Here is a 15,508-nt window from a genome sequence, read left to right on the forward strand (position 1 = left end):
AACAAACCATATGTAGAACGTTATTTTGCTATCACGTTAAGCTCTGTATGGTTCTAACATATAATATGTACTTCATGAACAGACTATTTCTATATAAACACGGATCTAAATTGGTGCATCGGGAGATGGAATTATCATTTTTTGAGTTCTATCATGAAATTTCATGCACATAAAATTACTGGAGTTTTTTAGAGATTTGGGAGATTATTTCCAAATCCCAACAAAAACTATTGCAAGTAAGTTCAATGATTCGCAGTCACTGGAGAGAGCTGCACATAAAGACTGATGGTAGAGTCTGTATTGTACATGGAATGTTCTACACAGTATCACTGAATAGTAGACATAAACAAGTGAAAAGGAAAATGCGCAAGCAAACCAAAAGGAAAGCAAATCAACAACAACATAGTAGCATGCTATAGTAGCTTAACACCATCCATAAACTGTTAGGATAAAAAAATATATTCAAATAAGACAAAACAAAGAAACCCCAAAAATGTAGATACACAGAAGATGCACCAAGGAACAGAAAAGGAACAAGTCTTTGAAGTGTAACAAAAATCAGACACATGCATAGAAATGAGGATTTGCGTTGTGATAGTAAGATACCAGTCTGAGGCCTAATTTACCTTCACTGTCTGACATGGCATGCTGGAAGTCATCCATGATGAAGGCTATATCTCGATCATAGCCTCGAGTCCGTGACTCCTCCCTCATATGCTGCTGGACCTCAGGTAATGAATGGCTCGATCCAAACTGGTCCCTGGTATCTGCAGATATGGGTGGCAAGGGTCCAGCTGCTGCTCTTGCCATTCCCATTGGCTGTCCAACAGGACTTAGTGGGCTCTCCTCCTCTGAGTTCTGGGCTACTATTGGGATCCTTCCCCTGCTTTGGCTAATAGGTAGACTGGTGGGTTTAGTTCTTCCAGAAGGTGCTGCATGGCTAAAGGAAACATCTAAAGGTTCAGCTTCTTGGGCTTTTAGTCTTAAAGAAGAACTGGAAGAATCCCTTTTCAATGACAAATCAAGCCCATACACTGAGGAGGGCCTAGATGAGGGCCTAGATCTACTACCACTGCTATAAGACTTGTCTGCTTCATCTTGTAGTGCAGATCTCATTGTTGGACCTAGTGCAGTCCCAAGGCCTGCTCCAATGGATGACGTCAGTGGTGGCCCCATGTACTTCTGTTGGTCACTGATGTTTTTTCTAAGGCCATAAGTGATATCATCCTGTAGAAGCCTTGCCCTAGTAGTAATACCCCCAAGTGTTGAAGTGCTAGAAGTCATATAGCTTGAATAGTCAGGCTCAAGGTCTCTGCTTTCTTGGATAGGTGAAAACTTTGTTAGTTTGGGGTCTATCAAGGCTTTCTTGTGTTTTGACTGCTTCTGGTAAAGGAGGGCTGCTGGGAGCTGCTTAGCAGCCTGTTTCTCAAGAGTAAGCCTACCTATGCTGTATTTCTCAGATTTTGGAAAATGCCTGTAGCTGCCCTCTCCATGGTAATACTGTGACAGGCCAGCCAGATGATCAAGACTTTCTGCACCTCTACGGAACTCTTGCTTTATCTGGTGTTTCAGAAGTTTGAGCTCATAAGGGTCCTCCATTGGGTCTTCATCAGCTTTAACATAGGAATGTAATCTAGAGGAAGTCTGCAGTGGTGCTAGGAAGTCTGACACTTCTTGTGCTCTCCTGGCCTCAGTTGTGCGAAGAAGTCGATCTGTTTTGGTCAGATCCTTCTCATGGAGGCTAAAACTGGAACCAAGAGTTCCTGTTCCTTTAGTAAGTTCTCCTATATCATCAATCAGCACATAATTTCGGGGTGTATGGTGGTGGTCTATATCTGCATAGAACGAGTCTGCAGATATGCTTGATATAGGGCTGCTTGCTATGCTGTTTCTCTCGTCTAGTCCTATCCTTAAGTCCAAGGTAGAGTATTTACTGCTCAGCTGGGAAACTGCATAACTATTGTCAGTTGAAACTGGTGCTATCATGAGAGGCTGATTGCGAATTACATCGTAGTTTGTTGTTATCTTAGGCTCCAAATATAATGTGGTCTGTCTTGGCTTTGGCTGTATCACCATCATCTGTGATGGGAGTTGATATGATGGCTGTTGAGAAGGTGGTGGTTGAGCCTGTGGGGTAAAGGACATAGTAGCTCCTGTTTGGAATGCTGTCTGGGTCTGATAGGGTGAAACCTGCTGGTGATACAAAGGCTGCTGTTGTTGGTAATGTGACTGCTGTGTGAACTGAGTTGGTGCTTGAGTTGGCAGGGCAGGAGATGAATATTGATATTGAGCATATGGGCTTGTAGCAGGGGCAAACTGTGTTTCTGGCTGGGTTTGTGGTGGCATAAACTGGTTAAATTCTGTCTGGGGTGCAGTACGTGGTCTTTCCAAGCCATGCTGAGTTTCTATTCTGGTTGACCTCGTATTATTAACTTCACTGTCTGACATATAATCACGTTCTTCTGCTACTCCTTGGAGATAGGCACGCTCTCTCTTTTCTCTTTCTTTTAGCAGGGCTTCTTTCCTCCTATTAATGCCCATTTCCAAGTATCTCAACTTGGCATCTATTTCTTTTTCCTCCTCATCTAGCTCTGCTTGCTTCTTCCTAAGCTTGGCTGATTCACGTTCGACCAGATCCAATTCCCTGTCTATATCCTGAAGGATTTTGGCTCTGGCCATGGTGGTGGTCCTACAAATCCTTCTGCGTGAAACTGATCCCACAGAAGTATATGGGGACTGAGTTCCTGCTGTTGCTTCCTCAGGAGGTGGATTGGGCAGAGTCCTCTTCACCTTCTTTTGAGTGCTGGATGGAGTCATGCTTGAAGAACCTTTTGACTGCAATAGAAGAAACAAGACTGAATCACTATTCTGGAGGGAAATTAATCACAAGTAATTTAATTTTTTTCAGGGTATAGCTTTTTAACATAACCACATACTTTCCTTAAGACAGAGGAATTTTTTTATCTGTGATTAAGCAGCAGAAAATAGAAAGGAAAATGGCTATCAGTCTGCAAAAGACGAGAAATCTAATGCAAAAATAAGGGTGACACTCACTAGGACTTTTTTTAGCCCAAGATTTAAAAATCTACCTTATATTCTTAAAATTGAATCAATGGTAATTTAAAAGTTTTTTTCTTTTTTTAATTTTTGCATACTTATACATAATCATATTCAATGCATATGTGTGTGGAAGGGGAATATATATAGATATACACCTCCCTTTTATATAACATTTAATTTAATAAAAATCTGTATAATTATAAATGTACTTATATACACATTCATATTTAAATTTATATATAAAGTCAAATAGATGATTCTGAGCCAGACACTGAATGCATACATATAAGCTATAACTTGTACTGAAATCCAGACAATAAAGCAGAACTTCCTAGTGACAAGACAGGTAGTTCTTACATGATCTTGTAATTTTTGCCTCATAACTGATGCTATATATACATATATTTTTAGGGAATTTTCCTGTTCCTTACAATACTGGTATAAACTTCCTTTGGTTCACTGAAGACTTTCATAAATAAAATTTGTTGCAGTTAGAAAGCCACAGTTCAAAACTTTAAAACATTTAAGCAACAAAATTATAGCAATTTAATTCTGTCTAGATGTCCAGACTTTCCCACAGTTAATGGTAGAAGAGTGATTAATCCTGATGAATCTACCTACTATCTACCTTAGGCTTTGGTTTTTTTGGTTTGAAGTTTAGGCTCCCATGCAATATATACAGATTAATAAGTGGGACATGAATGATTCTGAAATTGTATCCTATCTCACTAATAGCTTCTTACAAATTTTGCCTTAGCAAAGGAAAAGTGATTGATCTACACACATACATTGAAACATAAGAAAAATCAGCTCAGCTATTACAGAATGCAGACATATTAATACTAACATATCGAAACATTTTAGCCCAGTTAAATAAGGGAAGAATCAAAACAATATTGATCAAATTGACTCTCCTGCCTCTTCAGGCAAGGACAGCATTCAGCATTTCTGCAAGGATTAACTGCTTTTAGTTAAAAATGGCATTTCTTTTGAAATAAATGGTACTTCATTCAGATAAGATATAAATAATCTTATGTAGGAGTTTATAAATCAGTATTTTCCCAGTTAATTTTAATATGGCCTCAACAAACTGTCTAAGTTTTTAAGATGTATTGACAATTCTCTTTTGCTGGTCCTCTGTTACCTAGCTTTAAAAAAATTATAATAATCAACACATCGTGTGCCATGGATCTTTAAGGAAACATTCACCACCTTTTCAAGTGCCATTTAAGCTGTTTTATTCTCTTAATCTAAAGTCCATCAACTTTTGCATGTATCAGATTTCAATAAAAGCAATTTAATCTTTTCAGCTTCCTATGGCCATTTCACAAACCCATGTTGTGCCAACAAATCAAAGGAGCTAATTTTATCTTCCTCAGTGTGCACTTATAAGCAAAGACAAATTAATAATCTACAGTAGGTCTAGTTGGCTAATGTTTAATATTGTAAAATCAGTGTAATACCACTGTTATTTCCCTCTCCTGAACTGAAATAGGAATCACAGATGGTGAAGTAGTCACAGATGGTCACTGATATTGGGAAGCGCTATTAATAAAACAGTCATTAAAAGGTCTAAAATAGTTTATGGAATTTATATTTTCAAATGATATTCAAGTTATTGATGCATAAATCTTAGTGCCAGATTACTATGCACTTTAACAAAAAAAAGAAATTGTTTTTAGATCTCTCTGTATATGAAGAAATCTAGACTAATAGATATTCTAGGAAGATGTTACACTTGCTTTTGAAAAAGTAATGATAACCTCTAGTTTTTAGCTACTACTCTCACAAAAATAAGACTTAATTATTTTTACTTGAGATTTATACTGGGACAAGAAAAAAAAATCAGTACCATGATAATATGTGTGCCTGTTTCCTGTTACTGGATATTTTCATTATCATGTTTTTCCATGCATCATGTGAGCATGCTCCCTGGGAACTGTCTTAGTTAACTGAAGGAAAGTTCAGCTGCAGTATTTTGACAGACAACTTTAAGTGGCTGGTATTAGTTTTTGCATTTCCTTTAAATTTGTTAATAGCATGGGGGAAAAAAAGGCAAGCTAGGGCTGATCTTTGCCAAATTCTAATCTCTTTATCAAAAAGAATTGGGAGTGGAAAGGAGTAATTGTGCTGTCTAGTCCTATCTCTGCATTTTTGGTCATTGTGTCACATTTATAATGTTATGCTCATTTTACATTTGAAGTACACAAATGAAAGATGGGGCAGAAACCTTCATGAGACCACTCTGGAACCACATAAACTTATCAAATACAAGCAGGCATTCTTAGACCTTACAATCACTGGTTAAAGGTTAAGTTAGATGTCAGACAAGACACTTTAGCAAGCTCTCTGACTGAATAAACAATGAAGTTTTCTACTATATTTTACCACATTTTCCATCTTAATTCTAGTCAGTTTACTTTTAGCTGAAAATTAGGAACCTCACTAATTTTTAAAAATAATTTTTTTTAGTAAATGATCACTCTAAATGTTGAGTGTAACTTCCAAAAACTAGAAGCAAATTATTGGGGTTTTTTATTTTATCACAATGCTCATCTAAATGGTATTACTTTATTGCTAAGCCTTGTATAATTGTACACTAGTCTGGGATATCCCTTCAGGGTGGACTCAGTGGCAATCAGATCTGCTTCTGAGGCAAAGCTGACCTTGTTAACGTAAGGCCAAAGCTCATGCTTGAAATAAAATTACAGAGATGTTCTCTCCAATACTAGAAACTAAAGAATTGAGGAACAAATTATCTTCTCCTTCCACCACCACTCCTTAAGCCTAAGTAAGTTTTGAAATAAACATAGGAGAAGTCTTTTCAGTCTTGTAGTTCAGTGACAAGATAACATCACAGTAAGGAAGTCAAAAGACTGAGCTGAAGGTTGCATGCAAACAGATTTAGCAAAATCTTGTTTTTTCTGCCTTGCCAATACACATTAGTCTTGATGTTAGTTATTGTCTGAGTTTGAATAGAGGTCATCCAGACAAAAGCTTGTAAACTCTAAAATTGTGTGGTGACTTTGGAATAACTCCTTTGCAATGACCATCCTGTTCCTTGCTAATCTTTCTAAAAATACCTTTTTCTACCTAATTTTGTCTCTTTTAATTTGATGTCATTGTTGACAAAGCCAGCAAGATTCTGACCCACTACAAGAATCAGTCAAGTACTAGGACATACTAATATGTTCTGCTGCTTTTTATCTGTTTTATAGAGGTTAATTTGGGAGACTGAATGGCTCAGGATACCCATGATGAATTTCTAACTCTAAACATTGTGTTTGATCCTAGCTATGCAATCTTTCTTGTCCTCTTCTCAAATGAGTTTTTGAACATGATATGCTGCTCTCCACTCAGGTAGACATGTTTGGATATTAGTTTCATTTGCTCAGAAGCTCAGCTTTCACACTTTAGCATATAACTCTTGCATACTTCTTTCATGTTTTGAATTTTATTAGTAAAAATGTAACCCTTATTATTCACTCCTCTTTTAAAATTTTCTGTGATCACAACACAAACTTCAACTTCCTGTTTGGTCCTCTTTAGAGCTGACAAAACAGACCTGCACTTATATAAATATTTTTTGTATAAGTAGGGAAAAATCCTGAAAATAATGTATACTATATATATTCACATATGCATTTGCAGAAGCCAATTGCAATTGTGATGACAGCATCTTACTTCTCATCATTAGACTCTCTATATAATAGACACAGTGGTGTCAGACTACTACAGCCTGTGGTGCTGTGAAAAGCAAAGTTAAAGTGGATTAGAGATGAGACTACTCCTCTGCCACAATCCCCAGGAGACTCAGCAGTATGATAAAAATCCTGTTCTATACTGCAGAAGAACAAAACTCACCTTCTGCAGGGCTAGGTTCTCTGAAACCTTTCACACTAACTTACAACAGACTTGAAATGTCAGCAGAAATTTGGCTGTATTCTGGTTTTTCTGCTGCCAGAAAAACAATGCAAATAATATTTTTTTCTTCAAACAAGGACCATGTAGTCAATAAACTTGCTCAGAAAACTTATGACTAGCATCAGGTTGAGAGATGAATGCTAATGTGTTAATGAAATTACTGTGAATAAAATCTTTTCACCAGATAAGACGTCAGGAGGTGGAGGGATAGAAATTACTGTCCCATTCAGAAAAAAAATCACCTAGGGTTGGGACCAATGCAGATTGTTAAGGTGAAGCCTGTGCTGTAGATCAGTTTCCAGCTCTCACATCTTGGATTTTTCATGTAACAAAAACCTTCCCAAATGCAACCCCTCCAAAGTGCCATAATACACACTTAAAATTGCAATTGTAAGACAGCTGTTCTACTTATAAAGGGATGGAATGTGTTACTCAGTATTACAGCATGTGCTCTTCATTGTTTATCAGAATTTATCAGAACAGTCAGAAATTTTGGCAATTCATCATTTTAAACATTTAATTTACTACAAAGAATCCATGAAAATCTGTTATCATTCATTAAGGACTTCTTGGTAATTTAGCAGTATCTTTAAAATTGCTCGGAAATGAGACCCAACTCCTAAAGATATGAACATAATACACTAGTATTAGATGACTTCATTTTAAATATGGACTCCATAACTACATCTTCTTATAGGTGCAGAGGTCCTGAACAATGTTTTGTAACTTGTCCTGTGCAAAGAGGTTTCTCATGTAAGTTTTTATGGACACTTCTGGAGTTAGTATCTATTATGTGGTAACTGCTGATGAGAAGGGACCACCTTTGTTAACCCCTGGTTAACAAACATTAGAGCAAGAATATTGAGAAGCTAAGGCTGACATAAGGGCATTTCTATAGCATGAAGAACCACAGAAGGTGGGAACCCTCCAATGAAGCCATCAGGTTAAGGGAAGCAGATGAGTTGTGTGTAGTAAGGAAAATATGTAGAAACATGTATTTAATAAAAGCTGGTCTCATCAGCAGTGCTGAGAATGGAGTAATACATGCTCTGAACAAATGCTAACCAACAGTAAAACCTTATCATGCAAGCAGCACTGCCTTGGCTTGTGTGCCATTGTTGGCAAGAGTAGTGGAAGATTAATCTGATGAGCTGAATTTGGCCTTGTATCGAGGATTGAAATACCTTGCTTCATGAGTAATATACCAGAGCTTTACTTCAATGTAACTCTTGTCTTTTTCTTTTCTGCAAATATGTTGCTCTGGGGACTGAGCAGTCAGGCAGAAAACTAGTTTCTAAATCACTACACAGCAGCACAGAGATGCCAGTCAGTCTGATTTTCTCTCGGATTTTTTTTTTTTTTATTTCTTTGGAGGCCTCTAAAGACAAATTTCTGCTAACACCAATACACAATTTTTAGAAATAGTCTATTTCAAAACAAATATTTTTTTTCAGTTTTTTTGCTTTCCTTCATGTCAGTCAGAGTCATTAATTCCTCAGATAAACATTTTTGCACTTTCCTTCCCCTTACTGCTTTCATTTTCTCTGTGAAATTGTTTGAAATTGCCATTTTCACTTCAAATGCAAGGGGGACAGCACAGTGCACTTCCTAACAGCTGACGTGACGTGAGAATTCAGCTTCTATCCTCAGTTAAACACATAAAAGCCCATATGCTTCTTTTGATCTTGAGGGGAGAAGGGAGAAATTCAAAGGAAATTTGATAGGCAAGCTGAAGACAGATGTGGGCCTTACACTGTGATTTTCAAAGGGTTCTAAATCTACATTTCATCTACATTATGAGAGCAGATGTAATAGTTGCTCCTAGTTTGCACAGAAGACAGTTTTACATAGACTGATTTGTGATTCTTTTGGAACAGGACTGACAAATTTGTTAATAAAGGGTAATGGGGCAATTCCCTTCTCAATTTCTAAAAATTAGAAATAACAGTTTAAATAAGCAGTAATATATCCTTGAAAAATCAGTTTGTAAGAAAAACATGAAACCCATTGTTTTGAAGTTTTCATTTAAATAGTGCAATTGGAACGACATTTTAGAGAACATACACATTATTCACAAGCTTACATTTTAATTCCCTTATCTTACATCTACAGATCATATCTATACTGTTTGCTTTTTCTGCTCACTGAAGACAGCCTTTTTTCCCAATTGCCTAAGTAAAATTCACCACTTTTTGTAATTTTTTTGGTTTTTTACACCTTAAGTTTTATGCAAAAGGGAAACATTTCTGGTTAATTCACAGTAACGTTACCTTCAAAACTAATTCTCTTTTTTATTCCTAATTTCTTTTCCCCTTTGCTATCCTTTGCTATTTATCTTTGCAACCATATTACTTCTCTTTTCAAGGTGTACTGGGATAGCAGTTTATGTGAGAGATTCACTGTTCCATTATATTAAATGTATACAGAATTACACGTATCTCAGTTAGTTTGCAATGGGGAAAAATCTCTGGCAGATTGATTCAGACAATGGGCATCTGTCAAGCCAATAGAAAGAATCAAATTGTCAGTTGAGTACTGCTTCTGCATTGAAATACCTTTACCAAATGGGCTCAATATTTTCATAATCATTCAATCTCTGAGAAAGAAGAGAAGGAAAATAAGGAAAAGGAAGAGAAAGGGGGAAAGGAGAGGAGAAGGGGGAAATCCTGTCCTCAAACCAGGGGAACACGGTCAGAATGTCTTTTCTGAATGACAAATACAGATTTCATACTTTGCTATGAAAAGCTTGAAAACATTACAGGAAATATACAGCTCCAATGCAGGCAATACCTACTAATGCTTCCTAAATGCTTGTCTTTATATGCTTTGTACTAAGATATGTTAAATATTCTCAAGTATTTATATATCAGTATACTAAAATCTATTGAGGGACTTCACAGAAAGCAAATACTATTTTACCCTTGTTGCAATATTGTGTTTCATTATTAACTCTAGCTCATACTCTGAAAGATGAAGTACTACAGCCCTACTCCAGGGCCAAAGCCTAATGAAGAATTTAAAAGACAAGGGGACAAAAAGTCCCTTTGTCTATGAATTAAAATCTATCTTCATTTGCTAATTACTTTCAAGAATAGATCCAATTTTTGTTTAAAATAAAAAAAGGAACAAAATGAATGGATTTTTCTGTACACTGTCTTCCACATGAGTCAGGAAAGTTTCTGCAAAGGAGAACTGTTAAGCATATTTTACTTTGACAACCCAGAAGATTATGATATAAATGACAAAACAGAGGACAAAGAGTCTATGTAGGAGTCCGTGTATTGAATAACAGTAACTTGAACAAGAGAAAGATTCACTATATGGAGAAATAAAAATGACAGAATTCCTCTGAGGTAGGTGCTTAACATGATTGACAAAGCCTGTAGATTCATGATGACTATGTACTATACTATAATATTGTACATTATACTACAACATAATTAGCGTTTCTTTATCAGTCACCACTTCTTTGTCTCCCCTCTGTTGTTTCACTGACAGTTTAAAAATAATTTTACGTAAATACAGAAATGAAAATACTCAGAACTTCTTTATCTGTTATCAAAAGTTATCAAAAGATATCAAAAGTTGTCAAAAGATATCAAAAGTTCTCTGGTGTGGATGGACAATTTGATGCCTGTGATAGATTAAGATACAGATATTGTTTGCATATGATGAACCCTGTCTCCAACACGACAAATTTTTGGATTTAGCTAACTAATAACAAAGAACTGTACCTTTGTAATGTGTTTCAGTACAGAGGCAATGTGATTCTGCCACTGGTAATTTAAACAAGCTCTATTAAAGGATATTGTACCAAAATATTAACTGTTAGCTTTGGGATTTGTTGATTGCAAAGTTACTTGTGGCAGAAGAGAAAGGTATCAGTCAACTTTACCTTTAACTTGGAATAAGTCTTTCTGCATGTAATGAAATATTTAGCATAGGCTCATTCACCAATAGTAATCAGTGATACACTGTTTCTCATAATGTAACACACAAACCATTATGTGTCATACCCCTCAGTCAGAATAATACATTTTGTTTGAAACTCAGATCTCATCTATGGAAAATTTTACAGGATTATAAAGAATATTTTCCCAGTAAATGAGAATATACTTTAATTTCTTTTCCTTTGCAATCTAACTGGGAATTCTGGCCAGAAAATACTCATGAGAAAAATTCAGAACAGTTTATACTTATCAGTATGATATGCATATGCTGAATTAGCACCATCTGTTTTTAACAAATATCAGTCTCCTTTGCAAAATTCTAGGGAGAATTACAAAAGAAAAAAAAACAAAAACAAAAAAACACCCCAGAACAAACCAAAACAAAGAAATTCTGAAACAATCCACACTAAACCCCCCCTTCATCTTTGAAAGAAAATAAATATCAATCTTGATTCACAAGGGAAAAAAAAAAAAATACAGACAAAAATGGTGTGAGAAAATCTTGGCTTTTTCTGCCTCTCCTTCACTACAGACTTCCTCCACAGGATGGTAGCTGACGAGACACCACATGGTGTGCCACAGCCCTTGTTTGTTCACAAGAGTGAGGATCATCTGCCCAAGCACAGGCATCATGTGCAGAGTTAATCTGAGCTAGTTCTCCAGACTACTGAACTGAAAGAAAGTGCAATTTTCCTTCAGCTCACTCCATAATCACACCTGTTTCTCTTGACAACTGTGGAAACAGCTGCATGTAACACAGATTCCAGCTGTAAATGTCTCAAGACAGGAGGTCATTCCCACTCATCACTACCAGAGCAGCTTCAATTCCTGCTTTTGGGTCCTCATGCAATATCTACTTGAAGCAGAGTTCTAATCCTTTTTTTTTCTGCAGGAATCTCACCACCTCTTCAATTCTTCAGAAATTACACCTCTCCTCAGCAATCAAAGGTTCTGGGTTTGGCTCAATTTGATGATTCAGGCAATATTTACTTTATTCTGTACTCATGCTTTACTTCCCCGGTCTAAGATTAAAGGTGACAGAGTGAGCAGAGCCCTGATTAACCATTTTCTCTAAAATGAAGTTCATTTATGGGAAATGTGGGGAACAATGGCCTTGTAGCTGCTTCTGTAAGGCACAGATTAGACAAACCCACCAAGTGCCCACTTGCCTAATTCAGGTCTTTCTACAGCCATCACAGCTAAGCCTTCTTTTTGTCTTTTCTGCTCAGCCCTGACTTCATCCATACTGCTATGCACCTGCAGAATGGTCTGCATCAAATTTCCGGGCCCCTCGCTTTCCAAAAGTGCCTTAAAATTACCAATATAACACATTCTGTTGGTGGAAAGCATATTTCTTACTCAGCTCTGGTACTATATACCATGGTCCCAATATTACACACTGTTAGAAGAGATTAGAAACTAAAAGAAGTTTGGGAAACTCTCCTTAATTGCTGATACTTGTCTTCCAGGCTTCAATCAATTCCAAGAACTCACCAGCTTTCAGGTCTTGCAGTAGACTCTGCACAAGGCCCTCTGCCTCAGCTGAACAAGCTGATTTTTCCTTCAGTTCATGTTGAGAGTACATTTCACTCTCTTCTCTGCAGTTTCTCAGTGGCTCCCTTAAACTTCCTTCTGCCTGAAACTTTTCTTTCCTCTCTCCCTCCATCCCTCATTTTATGAAGCATAATAATTCCCCCTAAAATACGCTCAGTTGATCCCAGGGCAGGCGTAATCCTCACACCTTTTAAAGAAATGCAGTTGAACCTGACAACAAACACACAGAGTAGATCATCTGCCACAGATGGCTAAACTTAGGAGGTGTGAAAACCACTCACAGTATGTCCGGATTTTCCGTTACACTTTTTCTACAGTGAGAACATATACTAGCCAGACCACACAAAACTCCATATTCCTATTCTTATTCTCATATAAAAATGGCATTTCTAGTTTGATACAAATCCATTTCCAAGTAACACAAATGAAACAAAACCAAATTAACCTCTCCTCCCAACCCACCTTCCGAAAGCCAATTTTTAAAGAAAGCATTAACACTTTAATAAACACATACAGAAATCTGCTATACTGATACAAAACAGTCTCTTCTCATCGAAGCAAAACAGCTTTCACCGTGTTATCTGTTAAAATAGACACCAAAGTGAAATAGATTACCTGTCTTCTTTTTCTTGTTTTTTTTTTTAATATTTTAAAATATAGGAAACAATTTTTTTCGGTTTACTTTTTTTTTTTTTTTTTTTTTTTTTTTTTTTTTTTTTTTTTTTGTTGTTGTTGCTTGGTTGTTTACTTTTACATCTATTCTGCTCTCTGTCGATACTGCACCAGATTTAATCCATGGAGCTGGGAAAGAGAAATTGCAAATCTTCATAATTTGTATTTAAAACAACATTGGACATCAACTCCATCTCTTTACCAAAGAAATCCAGACAAGGCACTCAGCTTGGTCTTAATTAGCTCAACTGAATAAAACGGAATTTTTAGAACATTCTCTTTCTTATCTTTAAAGGCATATTTGGTGATAATATTTATATTTGATTATTTTACCAATTATTAAATAAAATTTCATTTACTAGCATTGTAATCTATATTCATTTTCAGAGGAGGAAGTATTCCACTCCTGGATAAATTGCATCAGATGACAACCCTGTATGCAATGTGATATTTAATGCAACTATGTAGGGTAGAGGAAGAAGAAAGAAGTAACCTTTAATAAATTTTCGTCCTACTATTTTAATAGCAATTACACTATTTTTGAATCATGACCTTCCTGTTCCCATTTCTGCTTCTTGTGACAAGCAGGACAGGAAGACAGAAAGTTAGCAAAGACTACTTTTAAACACTAATGATGCTAAAAATAAAGATAAGGCAGCAGAAAAATCAGTTATGTGAAAGATGTGCCATTTGCAGTTTCTAAACCTACATATGTAACCAAAAAAAAAAAAAAAAAGGAACATGAGAAACAGAATTTTGGCCTGGAATCTAGGATATATATTCACTGCATATACAAAATGAAAAAGGCTCTTTTCTTCCATCTCATTTTCTGTTCTCCTATTATTCTTGTTCCAAAACATTCTTTGTCCACTCCTGCCATAAATTAAAAAAAAAAAAAAATCCAGATAAAAAATAGCTCTGCTTCATTATATGCATATGGACTATACTAATCACTGTGAACATGCAATATAACTTTTTTCACTACAGAAACACAGGAAATAATCATTAAAAGATGTTCATAGGATAACGACAGATTTGGGTTGGTTTCCTTCCCTGTTTTTTAATGTGTTTTATTTACTGTTTTAAAATTCCTAGCAAACCCAGAGCTTACAAAGAAAAGAAAATTAATGAATCCCTGAAATATATGTAATCATCCAAATGCACATTCCAGACCAGTAGAAGAGCAAGAGCTAAAAAATTAGTCCAAACCATTGAAAACTAATGGCTACTTAATATATTAGTGACATCTTCACAAAGTATCAGGCTTTGCAATCATGTAATTGATATGTTTTGGGTGCAGAGATGTCAATAGAAAGTCAAATGATTGTTCTGAAGTCTCAAATAGTTTGATGCTCACTGGGATCTATAGCAGCCCAAGGAACAGATACATCCCCTTACAGATAAGAAATGACAGTATTTATGGGTTGAGAGCAGAACTGTTGTGTGTGAGTGTGATTTGTTTGGTTCTGTCTCAAAAAAGACAGAAATAACTAATGGTTCTTAGCTGGTGAGGATGTCAGAAGAAAATGTTTCTGGAGACAAAGATCCAGCACTATAAAAGTCTAAGAAAACAGTATTACACAAAACAAGAAAAAGTGAAGGCTGTAGAGTATCAGGATAAACATGACAAGAGCACTTACTAACTAGTATTTACTTAGAAAACAAGAAAAAATGGCTAACCATGAAAATGGCTATTCTAAACATTCACTGCACAATGCAACCACTGAGAACTTTAGCTAGGATGAAAAGACAAGAACACAAACTTTAAACAGTTTAATTCTGAAAGTCAGCATCCAGTAACAGGCCATAATGGCATGTTTAATAGCATTATAGAGATGAGGAATGCCTACTTGAAACACTAAATAACTGGGTGTTAGACAGTGTCTGATGCAGAAAAATAGTTTTGGTCATAAGTTCACCTGTATAAAATCAATGGTTACAGAGATTTTGTTTCAATTTGTCTTGTTTTGAGTCAAGTCTGATTCTCTGGGCAACGTAAGATTGTTACCAGTTTAGGACTACCTAGATCTAAATGAGAAGATAAAAAAGAAAATCTACTTCATGCTTTGAAAATGTTGACTATTTTTGTATTAATTGGTATTATTTAAACTATAAATATTGTATATTATTTAAGAAAAGCAACATCTCTTAGCTAAACTATTTTGATCCTGCAAAAAGTTAATGTTTAAAGGGTCTCAGATTTATTAGCCAAGTATTTATTTGCCTCTGAGCTCACACTGATAAAAAAATATAGCTTAGCATCAATCATGCACTGATTTTCGAGCCTTGGAAAGACTAGGATAGTGAACATCAAGTCATCTTCCATGATGAACATTGCTTTTATATAA

The 15,508-nt window shown here is 35.9% G+C and overlaps 1 protein-coding gene across 1 annotated transcript in view; it reads right to left on the reverse strand.

Annotated features, from left to right (window-relative positions):
* Positions 1-15,508, reverse strand: part of PCLO (piccolo presynaptic cytomatrix protein) — a 322,162-nt gene that overhangs the window by 138,016 nt on the left and 168,638 nt on the right. Inside the window, exon 7 of the mRNA XM_088165885.1 lies at positions 627-2,835. Coding sequence (XP_088022011.1) covers positions 627-2,835 — 2,209 coding nt within the window. The remainder of the gene's footprint in view (positions 1-626; positions 2,836-15,508) is intronic.

This window comes from Sturnus vulgaris, chromosome 5, assembly GCF_052056855.1.
Source record: "Sturnus vulgaris isolate bStuVul1 chromosome 5, bStuVul1.hap1, whole genome shotgun sequence".
In the NCBI taxonomy this organism is placed as follows: domain Eukaryota; kingdom Metazoa; phylum Chordata; class Aves; order Passeriformes; family Sturnidae; genus Sturnus; species Sturnus vulgaris.